The sequence below is a fragment of the Crassostrea angulata genome, chromosome 9 (genome assembly GCF_025612915.1).
Source record: "Crassostrea angulata isolate pt1a10 chromosome 9, ASM2561291v2, whole genome shotgun sequence".
NCBI classification, from domain to species: Eukaryota; Metazoa; Mollusca; class Bivalvia; order Ostreida; family Ostreidae; genus Magallana; species Magallana angulata.
The window spans coordinates 9,745,231-9,763,061 of record NC_069119.1 but is presented as its reverse complement, the minus strand read 5'-3'; the positions used below and the strand labels follow the sequence as shown (position 1 = coordinate 9,763,061).

General features: G+C 34.0%; 1 protein-coding gene across 1 annotated transcript; it reads left to right on the top strand.

Moving 5' to 3' along the window:
- Positions 1-4,486: 4,486 nt before the first annotated feature.
- Positions 4,487-17,036, top strand: LOC128162379 (tyrosinase-like protein 2). Its single transcript, XM_052825552.1, has 5 exons — positions 4,487-4,542; positions 4,946-5,120; positions 8,729-8,919; positions 11,736-11,839; positions 15,491-17,036. The coding sequence occupies exons 1-5, from the start codon at positions 4,525-4,527 to the stop codon at positions 16,914-16,916; spliced, it is 1,914 nt and encodes a 637-aa protein (XP_052681512.1). The 5' UTR covers positions 4,487-4,524; the 3' UTR covers positions 16,917-17,036.
- The last annotated feature ends 795 nt before the right edge of the window (positions 17,037-17,831 follow it).

The window sequence follows — 17,831 nt, the reverse complement described above, 5'->3', positions numbered from 1 at the left end:
AGCTTACATTTTCACTACGTCGATCTTCTTAGAAGTTAAATCTTATAGACACTTTACCTATGCAATTTGAATGAATAAAACACTTTAACAACCAAATATTGTATCAATATTCATCAAGAAAATGAAAGAGGAAGACATAAAACTTGTTGCAAAGTTTAAATCATCGTACATTTTTCCTACGACTAGAATTGATTTAGAAATTTTGCCTTAGGCTGCTTCTAGAAAAAATTTGGTTTTTAGGTAAAAAGAAAAGAAAAGAGGAACCTAGAATACATGATACATAATCTCATTCAACTATTAGCCTTAATTCTATCTTCTAGACGAGGAATACAAAATCAAAGACTTAACAAACCTTGTGACGGTGTTCGAATCGTCGACATCTCAATTAGGCTCAGAGATAGTAGAAGCGTGGTCAAAAGAAGTACAACCATGATTGATGTTTGAACACAACAGTGGATAAACGGAATTCCTGATCATCTTTTATATATTGAAAAGGTATCGGGTGTCAACCAATCACGATAGTGTTTAGTAAATCAAAAAAGGTTAAATCACCTCATGCAGTTACGTGGTATCTCTTTTCGAATTTTTACAAATAGAGGTTAAACGGAAAAGATATATGATATTATGCTTCTCTTTAGAGATTCCTAGATGCAAGCTACAATTAGTCTGATTCATTTCTTAAACACAAACAAACAAACGAAGAAAATAAACAACAACAAATATTGAAAGGGTTTATATTCATTGAAAGGAGCTGATGTTTCAATATTTTAACTAGCAGACATCCTGAATACTGTTTAAGTTAAGGAGACATGATGGCCAACAAATTAGCCATCAGATCTACTTACAATATTAAGACATGTTTTGTTTAGCTATAAACTATCATTTAGTAAAATCAAAATTCATAGCAATAGATAGCCTAATGAATTTGACTATTTTTTTTTTAAATATTTTTAAAGCGCTCTTCTTCATAAGGAGTTGCAAATTTACCAGCTAGAAAACCTACTTTTAACAATTTTTTTTATCTTTGATATTCTTTCACGATTTTGAAATGAAATTCTTTTTATTATTTTTTTTTAATTTGATTGAGCCTTTTAAAATGCCTTTAAAAACTCATTGTAACTTTTTACAATATGAGTAGTGATCATGAAATGTAATTTTTTATTTTTACGAGAAAAAAACCCACTTGAACATCCATTAGCTTTGTTTGTGCTCAATTTCGATTTTTATCGCCTACACGAATAAAAAAAATGACACCTTCTTCTGACACCTTCACAATGTACCACACAAGAGAGGCCAAGAACCGAATTATGTCACGTAAATGTAATTTGCATTGGTGTTACCTTCCATTTCATTTACGTTTTGTCTATTATCAAAATTTTATCAATGATTAAAAGTCACCCCTTTTATTACCGTTTCAGCAGTTTTATTTAGAAATCTTATTTAGAAAACAGTCTGTGTTTTACCTGAGCACAGGTTTTTTCAAAATTTTTCATACAGAGGTAGCTTTGCTCTTTTATACTGATATATTTCAGAAAATTTTAATGCAGTGTGACAAACTCGATTTAAAAGGGTTGGATGGTCGAAGCCATTTTTAGACTATATTAATCTTCGAAAGAAGAAGAACTAGGAAAATATGAACTTTTTAATGGTGAAATGTAAGGTATATACATTTATTAAATAACAGTTTTAGACTAAAACATCATGTGTAAAATATTAATGTACATCTGATGGTTTACATTGCTGACAACACGATTTCCTTGATAAACGTAAAAAAATGGTGTCCAGTTATACTGATCTATCGTTATACATTTATGATTAGTATCATCCTTGTATACAGAGTTATTTTCGCCCCGTGTTATTTTTGCTCTTCTACACTTTCAAACGGTTTTGCCCCGTCTTATATTCGCCAAGACACGCTTGTGTACTAAAGAAGATAACTTGGAACATTAGTATTTGCCCAGTTGTAAATTCGTCCGCTGACAGCGAGGGCGAAAGGGCGAACATAAAACGAGGATGAATATTTCCCTGTATACAGTATATATATATATATATAGAGAGAGAGAGAGAGAGAGAGAGAGAGAGAGAGAGAGAGAGAGAGAGAGAGAGAAGTATCTGCGCATAGGACGTCTTCACAATTAACGATTTGACAGCAGCAATAAAAAGGTGCATTGTATTGACGCTTGCATCAATATTTTTCCTTGTAAGTAGTTGTAATGATAACTTTAATTTCTATCGAGATTATGATATCTCTCTTCAGACGTTATAGACACTATAAAAATACATGTATTCGTTTAAACCTTGTTTTATTTAATTGGTTATGAGACACATAGACAACTACTGTCTAATCATTAAATTTGTGGGGGGGGGGGGAAGGGGGACATTTCGTGGATTTTGGATTTTCTTATTCAAGAGAATGTATTTTCGTTGATGCGTTTTTAGTGTCAGTTAGAACGATAACGCTTTCTTAATTTGCTTCGTCGATAATGTATATTCGTTGGGTAGGGCTACCCACGAATACCATGAAGATTGAGGCACTTTGAATTCTTATGATTCCAGAGTATATATGTAAATAATTCCTTTCAAATACATCAGTGGAAATTTGTCCAAGTTATAAAGAAGGTATCGGTGATATTATGATCCTGTGATCTTAAGTTTGTAATTGGTGTACACGTGTAGGTTTTGAAAGTTAAATAACATCTGGTATGAAGAGAGCAGGATGACCGTGACCATTCGTAGAATAAATTTATCTCCTTTAAATGGAGAGTTGTGCATAAAGATGCATATTTGATTTTTAAAGCTAAAATATCAGGATTTTTGTCTTTACTAATTCATAGTGTATGACTGAATAAATCATATCTAAAAATTTGCTGACCATTCTGCCTCTTTAATCGAATTTCAATATTTGTGGGGTTTTTCTATCTCTGTCGACTTTCAAAAATATGGATAATAATTAATTTTAAAACTTTCCAAATGATCACAACAGTTTGATACAGACTGTAAAACAAAAGTTTGTAAAATATTATTTTCTACTGAAGCAAGAAAAACCTATCTTTTAGGTCAACTCAATAATCTTTTTCTATGAACTGTTTAAAGTTTCTATTTGATATATACAAGTACTTGCTCATGGAAATGAAACTAATGAAATGATGAAAAATATCTTTTAATTAAGAAAAACATGTAGATATCTTAGATTCTGTCAAATTTTGGTATATGTTACCAATGAAACTTCCATTTTTTTTTATTAAGAAAAAAAACCCCCAAATGTGGATTAATTTGAAAAAACTATTTTCATTCAAAATAAAGTTCTAACAATTTTGTCGATAAATAACATGACTTCATGGTTTTCACTTGTTTTATCAATTTAGTTCTACCTGTTATAAAAAAAAATTATATGTAAACTTGTCATTAACAATCTATAAGAGCCGTTTTTCCTTCATTTTGCCGAAAGAGAAATGACAAACACCTTTTTTGTAATAAAAAATGTACACAGCGTTTATAATGAAATAAAGCTTTTTACGACCATTAGTATTAATTAATGTCCAAAAACGAAGCCAAGGCAGATTAAGTGTTAAGTCTATATTTTTTTCAGTTTCTATACAGGGTTATTTTCGGCATTTGTATTTTTTCCCCTACTACACTCTGAACAGTTTCGCCCCATCTTGAATTCCCCCAGAAAAAGCTATGTTTAAAGAAACATAACTTAAACATTGTGATTCGCTCAGTATTTGCCTGCTGGCACGAGAGCGAAAAAAAAAACCACGGAGGGGCGAATATTTTCCAATATACAGTATATTCAAAGGATATTTCAACGATTGTCCCAATTGTAAGATAAGTTTAATGATAAAACGTCTTTTTGGTTACCATTTCCATGTAGATAATTCAAGCTGAATGATATTGGGAGTAAAACTTTATTACCTGCCACATTGCAATCTGTTTCATGGACCAGTACCTGCAATCAACCCTTTGTATGTAAAAAACCAACAACTGGAAAATCCTAGTGAGTGTTAATGATATACAATATTTATGTAAATTGAGATATCAACAGGGCCCAACATTAATATAACAGGTATTCATAAAAAGAATGAATTTTAATACACGATATCCCAAGAGTTATCATCAAGGCTATTTTTGATATTAAAGAAATGATTCAAATCTGTACGTTCTCATTAATAATTGTCAAAATACTTACCTAAGGTTAGAACAAAGCATCATATTGAACACAGTCCCTTTATCTCACACGAATCATTATCAAGATTTATATCTTATGATATTTTGATATCAAAGAAAAAATTATTTTCACCTTTGCTTCTTTCTTTTTGCTACCCATAACTATTTTCAAGTTTAGAATAAAAGTAAGAGGTCTCTATGCAATTATTTTATCCTGATCCCCATCATGGTCCTCATACATTCAAATCAATAAATAGCATGTCACTTTATATTACTTACAAGTGATTTACATGTTTTTACAACAAGCCGAAATAAACGGATAAAGTGCTTCATTCTTTCCCAAAGCATAGTCTCAAAATGAAGGAAATACTAAAGGTATGGGTAGTTTACCATCAAATTATCTATACCTTTCATGTTTTGAATTCAGTTATCCGTATTTTTTCAGATAACAATGGAAGAACAATTGCTTTGTTTGTCGATGCATTTTGTAGTCCATCATAGAACTATTGCAATGTTTTTTGCATATGTTCAGATGAGTTTTTCTGCTATGTGGTAATTATATGACTAATAACACAAAATTGAGCATAAGTTTGGGTTTAAATTGTTTTTTCGGAATATAGTTACAGGACGACCAAGTGCCTTTGAAATTCTAAAGATGATTCTCGCTGCTTGTAACTACATGTGTATTAATTTTGCGTCGCAATTAGGCAAATTATTTTGACAGTATTTCTGTTCTTGAAACTTCATTCATATCTTATAATTTTGTTTTATGATTTAGATAACAACTTTGGTGACCACTATATTGTTCTGCTCCGTTGATGCTAGAGTTAGACCCATAGGATTGCCAAAAAGTCTGCTGGAGTGTTTCCAAAGGTATTCGCAGAACCCCTATACGAAACAGTACCCTGTTGAACAACAGTCATTGATTTGTCTCCAGCGTTTCACATGGATGGGTTTGTAATAAAAGAGTTGTTTCTCTTATATATATATATATATATATATATATATATATATATATATATATATATATATATATATATATATATATATATATATACGAGGGTCAATCAAAAAATACGAAGACTTTTGTCATAGCTATGTTACTTAACGTCATATCATTACTAAATTTGGTAGACATAATTAAGCAATAGTTTCAAACAATTTGCAAGAAAAAAAGTTAAAAAATTCCTTTATTTCTAAGAATTATTTAGAATCTAATCCTGCAAAAATGAGGTCACGGCGCACGGTCAAAATTTGTGTTATGTCAACAATAAATCATACAATGTTGAAAGTAATATCTCTATAAATTGGGCTTAAAACCAAATATTATTGAAACCTCAAATTAAGTTTTGTCTTGGTATTCTATGTTCCAAATAATGACGGGATATATTGTTTTGTCGAGCAGATATTAGTACCTAAAGACAGATAGTCCTCTTTAGAATTGACTAAAAACATCGACGTCGCCGGACGTCACGGCGCAATGAGAGGTACAAACAAAATGGATTTAACTTAGGAAAAAGCCGACACAAGCTGTGAAAATGCTCAATGGTGCAAAAAAAAGTCAACAATTATTTGCAAGTTTGTGTTTAACTGTAATAAATTTTGTGGGGGTGGTGGTAATTGTATTTTGAATATAAAACAGTCCGAAAGAGAGTAGAATATCTGTAAATATTTGGTCAAAAAATAAGTAACGGCAACCGACGTTCAGGGTTATCCTTACTGTAAACCAAGAGATACACGGTTAGAAAATGAAAACTTTGAAGAACTAACTTATGATTCTCGAACAAATGTGTGCAAATAAGATGTTAAGTGGTTCAGTGCAATTTTAAATTGTAAGGAGAAAGGCACAAGAGACTAAGCGTGATATAAAGATGGGGTATATCTATAAACTGTGCGTGTTTAATATTGACATCATGTTTTGAACGTTACCGTGCGCCGTGGTGACAAAGCATGTTGTTTTTAAAAAGGGATAACAAAAATACCGTTTCATCAAATGGACTAAAACTTCGCATATCAATAACATAAGTGTTGGTGCACAGATTAATCTGTTGAGTATGACTTTCATGAAAAATATCTGATAGACAGCCACAATGTCTTCGTATTTTTTGATTGACCCTCGTATATATATATATATATATATATATATATATATATATATATATATATATATATATATATATATATATATATATAAATGTAGTTTTATGATGATTATGATTCGATCAACGAATGTGTACATGTACTCAAGTGTTGATAATGATATTTATCGCCACTAATGAATATTGTGGTTTATCAATATTCGTTGACGACCAATTTTCGTGGATTTTGTTGTTTAGTTAATCCACGGAATTAAGTGTTCATTGAAGTGCGATTTCTATTAAGATTTTGTATTGATAGGAAAATTGGCAACGAATTAAAGTAATCTATCCTTGAAGCTGTGATTTTTGGACGGAGGCTTTGTTAGCCTCCACTATTGCTACCGGTCAACTTGCATGTGACGTCGATTATGAACCAAGTAGATTTGACGGACACCACCTAACAGCAAAAATTCGCAATATTCGTTAAAGTTTCATATTTCAAAATAATTCAATTAAATAACTTTTTCGCAATTACAAAATATACAATAAATTGAACTATACATATGGCAATTAATAAACATAATTTCTCTCTAACGTTTGGTGGTTCCTACGTCAAATTCACAATAAATATGAATATGCATGAGTTTAATGAATATTGTGGATGTTTGGGGTTCACAAGCAACATTGTAGTATAATCGTATGGTCGCTTTTTTAACTTTTTGGTACAGCCTCCTGTCCGTGGCGTAAAATAATGAGTCAAGAATCATCTAGTGGTGGGCAAAATATTAAACAATTATGAGATCTAATGAATACACATGAAATGGTTCCATTTATCACTTGCGCATTATCGATTAATCTGCATCTTTCTATGTAGTTACACTAACCGTATCTATTCTGTTATCATGAATATTCAACAAGTTGAACCACTGCTCTGTGAAGCTTGAATATTCTCTCAAGTACTGTTAGCCTTGATCGTAGTATGGCATCTTTTCATTTAGTTTTACTTTACTTACTGTTTACGATTATTTTCGTTTTTGACTATGATCAGTAAAGTGTTTTGGCATGCATAGTAAACCTACTACATTTTGTATAAGGATAATTAAACAAATAGATTAAAATCACTTGAAATGTGCATAGGTTTAACCAAGGCCACATGCAGTGAGGCGTTGTCGCTGTCGATTGAAAGTGGTTAAGAGGGAAGTCAGCGTATCTTTAAAAGCTGTCAGTTAAAGGTGTTATGCGTGAAAAAAAGTGTAAAAACATTTGACAGAATATTTTTTTTTAAGTGAATAACGGGGGTATTAGAGGTGTTATAACACAAATCATTCCACGATTATATTGATAAATATAGTAATACGCATTAAAAATCTATCTTTTGATAATTATAACGATAAAAATAGCCTCAATGTCATTAAAACTGGTGTTATATTAACTTAAAGTTTACTGCAAATTAAAATGAATAGTAAAAATAATAAAAATGAGTTAGCAGTGTTGGTCGAGAGATTATATATTTTCTCAATATTTCAAAGTGACAACATTTGCTCCTTGTTTTCTACCACGCAAAAAAAAAATATATTTGTCTTCTGAAAACAGCAAAAAGGTCCTATGTGGTCTTTGCACCCTCCTGAAGAAAGCGACGCTCAAATGTTTTCAATACAATGCGCTACGCTGTTGATCAAAACGCTGAGTTAGCAACATTTACTGTCTGGATCCTCAAAAATTATTAACTTAACGGTAAATAAAGAATTCTCAATTTTTATAGTCCATTATTCTTGCACAGATAATAATTTTACTTTTGCTAGAAAGTTCATATAAATTATGAGAAAATTGTCATTTCATGGTATTTGCGGAAAACTAGCACTTACCATGAAAACTTGCGTCTCTTTAATTTATATTAAATATTTCATCTCCATACTATTTGGAAATTCTAAGAAATATATTTGATCACTATCTACAATCGACTCATACGTTCTACAAAAGAAAAAACCCCGACAATATTGCGAGATTGAGATCATATTACCTAACATTTATAGGAGTTTTTAAGCAGGGACGAAGATGTGCGCTGTTCAAGAGTTTGTATTCGCTTTGAACATATTTAAACATTTCCTAGCGTTTGTCAAATTCTTTTCAGGTTTAAAACTGGGATTTTTTTGTGAAAATTAAAAATATATTAAACAAAAACATGACTTCAGTTTTGTTTACATAACAAATAATTGCGAGCTCTGTATCTCGCTTATATCTGGACGGCTGACACTCAAATGGTTGACTATTAGAAATGCCTGTCTTAAATATTGTTAACATCAAAACTGGAAAAATAAATTTTGATAAAAATTGTGACCATGCCAATTTAAGGTAGATCTTATTGTTAGTATGTTGTCAATTTTAACCAAGAATCCTGAAATTTCCGACTCTCTTTTCTGTTTGGTTGTTGTGTTTCATAATAATTGTGGAAGTTTATCATTATTTTTTGTTTTGTTTTGTAGAATCTAAAACTCCCTGCAAAAAGATGTCAAACACAGAGTTAAATTATCTCAGAAGTCTTTTTAATAAAAGCAAAAACCATCGCAAGAAACGAGCGACACAAAATAAGCGAAAGAGAAAGGAATACAGATCTCTAACCGAGAAGGAAAGAAAAGTGTTCCACGACGCTGTCCTTGCATTGAAAGCAAAATCTGTACGTGAATTTGTTTATTCCATTCATTTCTGAAATGTAACATATACTTTGTTAATTTTCAATCATATTTAACAGAACTGCAGAACTGCATTTCAAGACATATATAGTATGTAAGAAAAAGTAGAGATAAAAGTTGATGGTATATAATTATCACCGACGATATTTTGAGACATGGCGATAAAAATTATAATGATATACCATCACAAACCAACGTAGACTCTTTATCACGAATTAATCACTTTCACAAAATCACGGGTAAAAGTTTTGCACCATCAAGTTTTAAAGCCCCATCTATGGGCAGCGGAAAGGGCAAAAATACATTTTTACAAAATCAACGATAAACTAATTTCAGCAATCTAAAATAATATTATCAGTGACCATAAATGCAAAACCAACAGTCTTCTTTGCAAAATAAAATGTACATAAAAATCAATCAAAGGTATTTAAATACAACTCAAACACAAAAAGTAAAACCAACAGACATAAATGTAAAACGAACATACATCAACATGAAACAAGCGGACGCACAAATAAACGCCAGGTGGCGTTTTTTGGGAAGCAATATACGTCATCGATTATTGGAATCCGGGATGGTTCGCACCTATTCTGTTTCGCCCTGAGATGTTTCCCACCTCAATGTTTCGCACCTGCCTCGGAGCAAAACATCTGACTGTATTGTAATGTAATGTAATGGAGTGTTGATGTAATTAGAAATGTACATGTATATATAGTTAGCATAGATCTATTTTGGGGACCATTTAATTACTTAAATTACCGGGGTCTGCTTGAACTTTACATTACCCAACTGCATCCACTATTTAACTACGATTTTTACCAGTCTTATTCTTATAGCAAACGTGGGGTTAAATATTATTTCCATTCCCATTTATTTGTTATGATTTATTTAAAATTATAAATAATATTTTAATGACCTGTTTATACTCGTACATTTGTTCCAAATTTCCTATTCGGATGAAAACATATGTATAATCAATTATTATACAGTCATATAAAAAAAAGTCATTTATTTGTTACCCATAAACATGATGATATACAAATATCTGGAAAAAAAAATTTTTTAAAATGCTACAAGACATATATGTACATTGTGAATTAAAATTAAGTGCATGTATCAGAATACTTAAAGCTTATCGACACATAGGCTTCGGAACCGGGGGGGGGGGGGGGGGGGGGGGGGGGGCTTTTTGCAAAGTTAGTCCTAACCATTAGGCACATAGCAGAATAGACGGTTCAGCCCCCCCCCCCCCTCCCCACTTTTTCTCGCAGGAAATATAATTGTTCCTTAATGTACCTTGAAAGATTGAGAAGTTAGAGTCTTAGGCATACTAGCCCCCCCCCCCACCCCCCCCCACCCCTTACCACGACGGATTAAGATTTTCATGATTTGGGGGAAAATAATTTTTAATGTAGGTTAGATTTTTTCTTTTGGAAGTATAGGTTTACTCCCCCCACCCTCACCCCCCCCCCCTCCCCCACGGATTAGGATTTTTATGATTTTGGGAATTAGGTTTTTTTCTCTCAATATTTCTGAGGATCAGTCTAGCCCCCCTTCTCTCCCCCCCCCCCCCACTTTCAATTTGCTTCCGACGCCAGTGCGACATGAATACTGCCATGCCTTAAATTTTCTTCAAACTACTTGTACAGGCAATACATAAGACTGTAGGAAAATAAAATCAAACTTCGTTATAGAAAACATTGTATGCATTAATTAATGCATATTTTGATGATAACAATTTAAACAAAATGTTTATTTTATGACTTTCCGTTTCCGTCAGGCTAAGGCACATCTATATTGATAATTATAGCAAACCAAATGTTCACGCCTCTATTCACGTAAAATTTGTCAGTCTTTTGTTGCATTTCGTATCACTTTAATTTTACCGGGTGGAAGTAATGCAAAATTTACAACTTGACATCTTTGTAAATTTTGTATTTATTGCCATCCGGTAAATAAACAATTTATAGAATAAAAAAAAGTCGGATAGAAATAAATTTTTTAACGAGTTTGACTTTTGCCATAAGAATAAGACTGGTAATAGGCGTAGTTTAAAAAATGGATACAGGGGAGGGGGTGGGTAATGTAAAGTTCAAGCTGATAATTTATGTAATTAAATGATCCCCAAAACAGAGCTATGCTAACAATATAATATTTTACATTTGTAATTAACATTCCCAAATTTTTCATTATAAAAATACAGGTAATTCTCAAGTGAATGACAGGCTATAAATGTTATTACAACACAGTTCACACCTCTTGTTCTGAACCATATAAAACGACATAAAATTAGTAGATAAAAATCCTAATCAAGCAAGAACACTCTCTTGGCCGTGCATGCATAAAGACAAGCACTGTTTCAATAGTTTTTTTTAAAAACATATTTCAATTTTTGTTAATACGAGAAAAATATCTAAATACAGTGAGATGTTTCGCTCCGAGGCAGGTGCGAAACATCTCAGGGCGAAACAGAATAGGTGCGAACCATCCCGGATTCCAATAATCGATGACATATATTGCTTCCCAAAAAACGCCACCTGGCGTTTATTTGTGCGTCCGCTTGTTTCATGTTGATGTATGTTCGTTTTACATTTATGTCTGTTGGTTTTACTTTTTGTGTTTGATTTGTATTTAAATACCTTTGATTGATTTTTATGTACATTTATTTTTCAAAGAAGACTGTTGGTTTTGCATTTATGGTCATTGATAATATTATTTTAGATTGCTGAACTTAGTTTATCGTTGATTTTGTAAAAATGTATTTTTTGCCCTTTCCGCTGCCCATACCCATCCCTTTCAGACTAGCAATTACGAGACCATTGCCAACTACCACCAAGCTAATGCAGGCCAATCGGCCCATGGGGGACCAAACTTTCCGGGGTGGCACAGAGTATTTCTTCTTATGTAAGTACTGTTATATATATATTTATTGCGTGATGGTGAGGGAGATATAAAGATGTACTTTCCTAGGAAAAATCCTATACCTGATGGGCAACACCATAGGAAAATATCAATTTTTGGGAGACAAAATCTTCATTTCCCATATATTCATGCAATAAATTGTTAATTACATGTATATCTAAAGACATACGTTTATTTAATTCATGTCGAGTTTTTATTGTTTATCAACACTAAACGAGAAAAAACAACATAAATGTTTGATTTTCTAAATTATCATCTTTTCCTTTTTCTTATCAAATCATAAATACCTAAATTTGTTTTCTGACATAAGAAAACTTAACATTTTTAGATTTTTAAAATTTAATCATTTATTTACGTCGTAAGCTCATCTCGGCTTTTTCATACCAATGGCATGAAAAATCTGATGACTTCTGAAAAGATGGACTCTGATATTTGTTCTCCCTGCCAATCAGAAGACTAATCATAAACTGTCGATTAAGACAGGTAGAACGTTTTAACAAAAAAAAGTCTTCTGACAAAGTGAGCTTTATGTTAGAGATTAGAAGCGATATTTGGGCTCAGGTCGAAAACGTGAAGAGGGCTCAGCAAGCCTCGCCCTCTATCACGTTTTCGTACCCACGCCCAAATAAAGCTTATATTTTAAGACAAAGACCATATATTTTTAGCTCACCTGAGCTGAAAGCTCAAGTGAGCTATTCTGATCACATTTTGTCTGTCGTCCGTCTGTCCGTCCGTCCGTCCGTCTGTCCGTCTGTCCGTAAACTTTTCACATTTTCAACATCTTCTCAAGAACTACTTGGCCAATTTCAACCAAACTTGGCACAAATCATCCGTAGGCAAAGGGGATTCAAAGTTGTGAAAATTAAGGGCCACACCCGTTTCCAAGGGGAGATAATTCGAAATTAATGAAAAATTTCGAGAAATTTTCAAAAATCTTCTTCTCAAGAACCAGAAAGCCAGGAAAGCTGAAACTTGTGTGGAAGCATCCTCAGGTAGTGTAGATTCAAAGTTGTGAAATTCATGACCCCCGGGGGTAGGATGGGGCCACAATGGGGGGTCGCAGTTTTACATAGGAATATATAGAGTAAATCTTTAAAAATCTTCTTCTCAGAAACTAAACAGCCAGGAAAGCTGAAACTTGTGTAGAAGCATCCTCAGGTAGTGTAGATTCAAAGTTGTGCAAATCATGACCCCTGGGGGTAGGGTGGGGCCACAATGGGGGGTCGAAGTTTTACATAGGTATTTATAGAGTAAATCTTTAAAAATCTTCTTCTCAGAAACTAAACAGCCAGGAAAGCTGAAACTTGTGTGGAAGCATCCTCAGGTAGTGTAGATTCAAAGTTGTGAAATTCATGACCCCCGGGGGTAGGGTGGGGCCACAATGGGGGTTGAAGTTTTACATAGGAATATATAGAGTAAATCTTTAAAAATCTTCTTCTCAGAAACTAAACAGCCAGGAAAGCTGAAACTTGTGTAGAAGCATCCTCAGGTAGTGTAGATTCAAAGTTGTGCAAATCATGACCCCTGGGGGTAGGGTGGGGCCACAATGGGGGGTCGAAGTTTTACATAGGTATTTATAGAGTAAATCTTTAAAAATCTTCTTCTCAGAAACTAAACAGCCAGGAAAGCTGAAACTTGTGTGGAAGCATCCTCAGGTAGTGTAGATTCAAAGTTGTGAAAATCATGACCCCCGGGGGTAGGGTGGGGCCACAATGGGGGTTGAAGTTTTACATAGGAATATATAGAGTAAATCTTTAAAAATCTTCTTCTCAGAAACTAAACAGCCAGGAAAGCTGAAACTTGTGTGGAAGCATCCTCAGGTAGTGTAGATTCAAAGTTGTGAAAATCATGACCCCTGGGGGTAGGGTAGGGCCACAATGGGGGGTCGAAGTTTTACATAGGAAAATATAGAGTAAATCTTTAAAAATCATCTTCTCAAAAACAAATCAGCCAGGAAAGCTGAAACTTGTGTGGAAGCATCCTCAGGTAGTGTAGATTCGAAGTTGTGAATCATGATCCCTGGGGGTAGGGTGAGGCCACATTGGGGGGGGGGGGGGGTGTTAAAATTTTACATAGAAATATATAGAGTAAATCTTTATAAATCTTCTTCTCAGAAACTATTCAGCCAGGAAAGCTGAAACTTTTGTGGAAGCATCCCTGGGGGTAGGGAGGGACACAATGGGGGGGGGGGGTTGAAGTTTTACATAGGAATATATAGAGTAAATATATAATTGTTTAGACTTTGGCTCCAGGACAATTCTTCGGCCTCACAAGAAGGTTCAGAGTTTGATGCAGCTAAATATCCCATATATAAACAATTGAAAAGGATCTTTTTGAAAACTGCAATACTCAACATTTGATATGACTATAAAATTGAGGCAGGCAGCTATTTTTTCATTAAAATCTTTTTGTATTACTGTATTGAGTTATTGCCCTTGATTTATTGATTCTTGATTATTTTAATTAATGCATCCACTGTTAACCAATTATTGTGATGATTATTTTTATACAATAATAAATATTCAATGTATATAAGTTGTTCTGCATAAGTAGTTTTGGGTTAGGCCGGATTAGTTAGTTTATTTTTGATTTCCAATTTTTAGATACTATGAATTATTTTAGGCCGGCACATATATAAGGACAGTGTCTCTTGCATTACAAAGTGCGACTGTTTGGGGTTAAACTTGAACAGTTACAGATAGATTGAGTGTGTGGACACCCCTGCTCTATCTAATCTTCGTGTTTTCTATCCTATGACACAGAGTGTGCACTCTTTCCTGCCCTGCTCTTTCCTGCCCTGTATCGCATTAATACAAGTGTGCGTTCATACTTGCTTGTGGTGGATGTGGCGGAGCACTAGTAAATTGTCATCTCTGCTGGTGTTCTGGCCTTTCTAGCGCCGCATTCCCCTGCTAGCGTTATGTTGAAGTGTTGGCGCAAGTGTGTGGTCATTCCTGCTTGCGTTAACGTTGGTACCTGTTGAGTTGCGTAGGTGTGCGGACATCCCTGCCTGAGAAACGTTGAGTCCCTATACATGTGCAGGCGTGGTAATTAAAGTCTGCTCTTGTAAATATTGGCAGCAATCGGAGCTATCCCAGTTCCAAGAGGGAAAAATGGATTTTATTTATACAGGATCTACATGTATTATTGTACATTGTCCAGATTGTTTTTATTATGACTCCATTAAGCTATCATACCTATTGTTCCTCAGGTGAGCGATGTGGCCCATGGGCCTCTTGTATATATATATATATATATATATATATATATATATATATATATATATATATATATATATAGACCAAGTGCCTTTGAAATTTTAAAGATGATTCTCACATACAGCTCTTGACTATTTTAATTTGGCGGTGCCATTGGGCAATTGTTTAGGAAATTCTTTCTGATCTCTTTATATACGTGTTATAAAATGCCAGTAGATGGAAGAGAATTCAAGAAGAATGTGTATTATGGTATTAATGCTATTGTGTTTCATTTGATTTCTTGAACATTGCAAAACGCCTCGCTCTTGCTTTTAATCTTCATCCTGCCTTACATAGTTCAACATTTTTAACATTTATTTTTATTTAATTTGGAAAAACGTTGAAACATTCATGTTGACCTAAAATGAACTTTTAGATATGAAGAGGCCCTAATTGAGGCGAGTAATGGGAAGTTGAGTGGTATCCCTTACATAGACTGGAGACTGGATTATCGCCTTTCATCCCCTGGTTCTTCGATACTTTGGACCCATGAGTATCTAGGGAATGGAGACGGGCGGGTTAGAAATGGTCCGTTTGAAAATTGGGTTATAAACCGCACAACACTTGTCCGGAACGTGGGCACGACGCAACGCGATCCAACTAACGAAGATTCAGTCGCCGAATTGTTCGCCATTACTTCTGCGCGTTCTTTTGCCGATCAACTCGAAAATGTTCACAACATCGGTCATATTTATGTTGGTGGACTGATGAACAATTTACGTTATGCCACCTACGACCCAGTGTTTTTCATGCACCATTGCTGGATAGATTACCTCTGGTGGCGTTATCAGTGTCCGAACGGGAGATGTAGGGACGACAGGTTTGTGTACCCCGGTACAAATCGAGATGGAGATCATGCTCCGACCGAGCCAATGGATAACCTGGTATATAAAGGGGAATTATTGACTAAGGACGGATATGACAGGCGCTGGTTGGATAACGTTGACTACGAAATCTCGCCAGCGGATTGCATCGAGAATTGCAACTCACAGTATGCGACAAACGGACTTCAATGTGTCTCATCTAGGTGCTTATCTGCCACTTCGGGTAATTTCTCACCATTCGAAAAGCGTAAAAAACGTAGCGCGAACCGCCGGAACAGACATTTCAGAAAACGTAAGCGTGAAGTCTTATCTTATCCTGTTCAGAACATATTTAGGGTTGATTGCGAGAGTGATACTACTTTATGGGGATACATACCTGTCAAAGTGGTGTATGTTAGATGTACAGACGAACAAGTGTACAACTCATTTACGGTAAAAAACGGAACTGTGCTGTCCTCCACCGCCTACGATTTTTACGACAATAGACCGGAAATCCAAAAAATTGACCGGCTTACGGTAACGGGACATCCAAGCCATTTCAAGAATTGCAAAGCAAAAGAATCGGGGGCGTTTAAGATCAATGTTAATTCCTACGGGCTAAATTATCGCGGTAACTACGAAGAATATGCCATCGTGGACGACAGGATTCCTCTGTCCTCTGCAATGGCTTACATAGCCGTTAAACGTCCGACAAAACGAAGATCCAGCAAAGTTTACTTGACAGCGTTTGACGATTGTGGAAGATATTGTACCCCCGAGTGTTTGGTACCCGGATCAAAGCCCCCGCGATACGAACCATGTACAGGAGCAATGGAAATAGACGTGAAACGTCCAAAGGGGTATGCAAATACTTTTGATGATGCCGTTCTGATGTACTTCAACTTCCTCAAGCCTGGAAGTTTACCAACGTTTAATGAGAGAAATGTTCCAATTGTGTTCTATTGCAAAAGGAATGAAAAATGGATTCCAGCGCCATAAGAGTGTTAAGTTTCAGCAAATCAACAACACGTTTTGTGTTTTACTTCTACTGGTTTTGGTTATTTGGTACCGTGCTGTTGTTCTAGCTGAAAATTAAAACCCATTTTTGTTTCTTAATAAAAAAAATTAACAATTAAGACAAATTAAACTTTTAGTGTCCTGAATGTTTCAGGGTACAAGGTACGTTTGTTCAAATCGAATAGTTCTTATGTAACACTTATGTTAACCTCGAACCAATAATGAGCACCTAATATTCTCCGATCCAGAGCCCATTTTTGGACATGAAAGCCAAATCAATGATAAGGCAAATTTTTTTAAAATATCTATGAGTTTAAAACATGGCTGAGGTTCGTTGGTCGTTCATCTTGAAATATTCATAGAAAAGTTTTTCATTTGAAAAATATTTTAAAACTTTTATTTCATGTCACTCTTCAGAGAAAAAAACAAAATGAAAATACAACGATTTTAGAAAAAAATATGTGTACTTATTTTAGAGGTTTATATTTCATTACGGGTAAACATGTACAAGTAACCTTTGGATTTTCACAATGGAACCAGAGGGCACTGCCATTTTTACTTTATATATATGCTTAAAGGCAAGGGATTCTTCCAATTAATCTAAAATAAGTACACATCGAGAGAAGAAGCCTGTATATTCTATAGACAAAAATTATAGCATATAATATGAGACCAAAAAAAAAAACCACATAATAAAAAGAAAGAAAAGTATTTTCATAGAAAAATACATTAATTTTGCGCTTCCAGGTTAAAAAATAAAATTACATTAGAATACTCAAAATTGAATGTTTTCATTCATTAATAAAAAATTTAAACCTTAGAATTTTTTGCTTATAAAATATCAGGAATATGAAAATTATTCCAATATTCTTCTTCAATACGCCTTCTCAATATAAA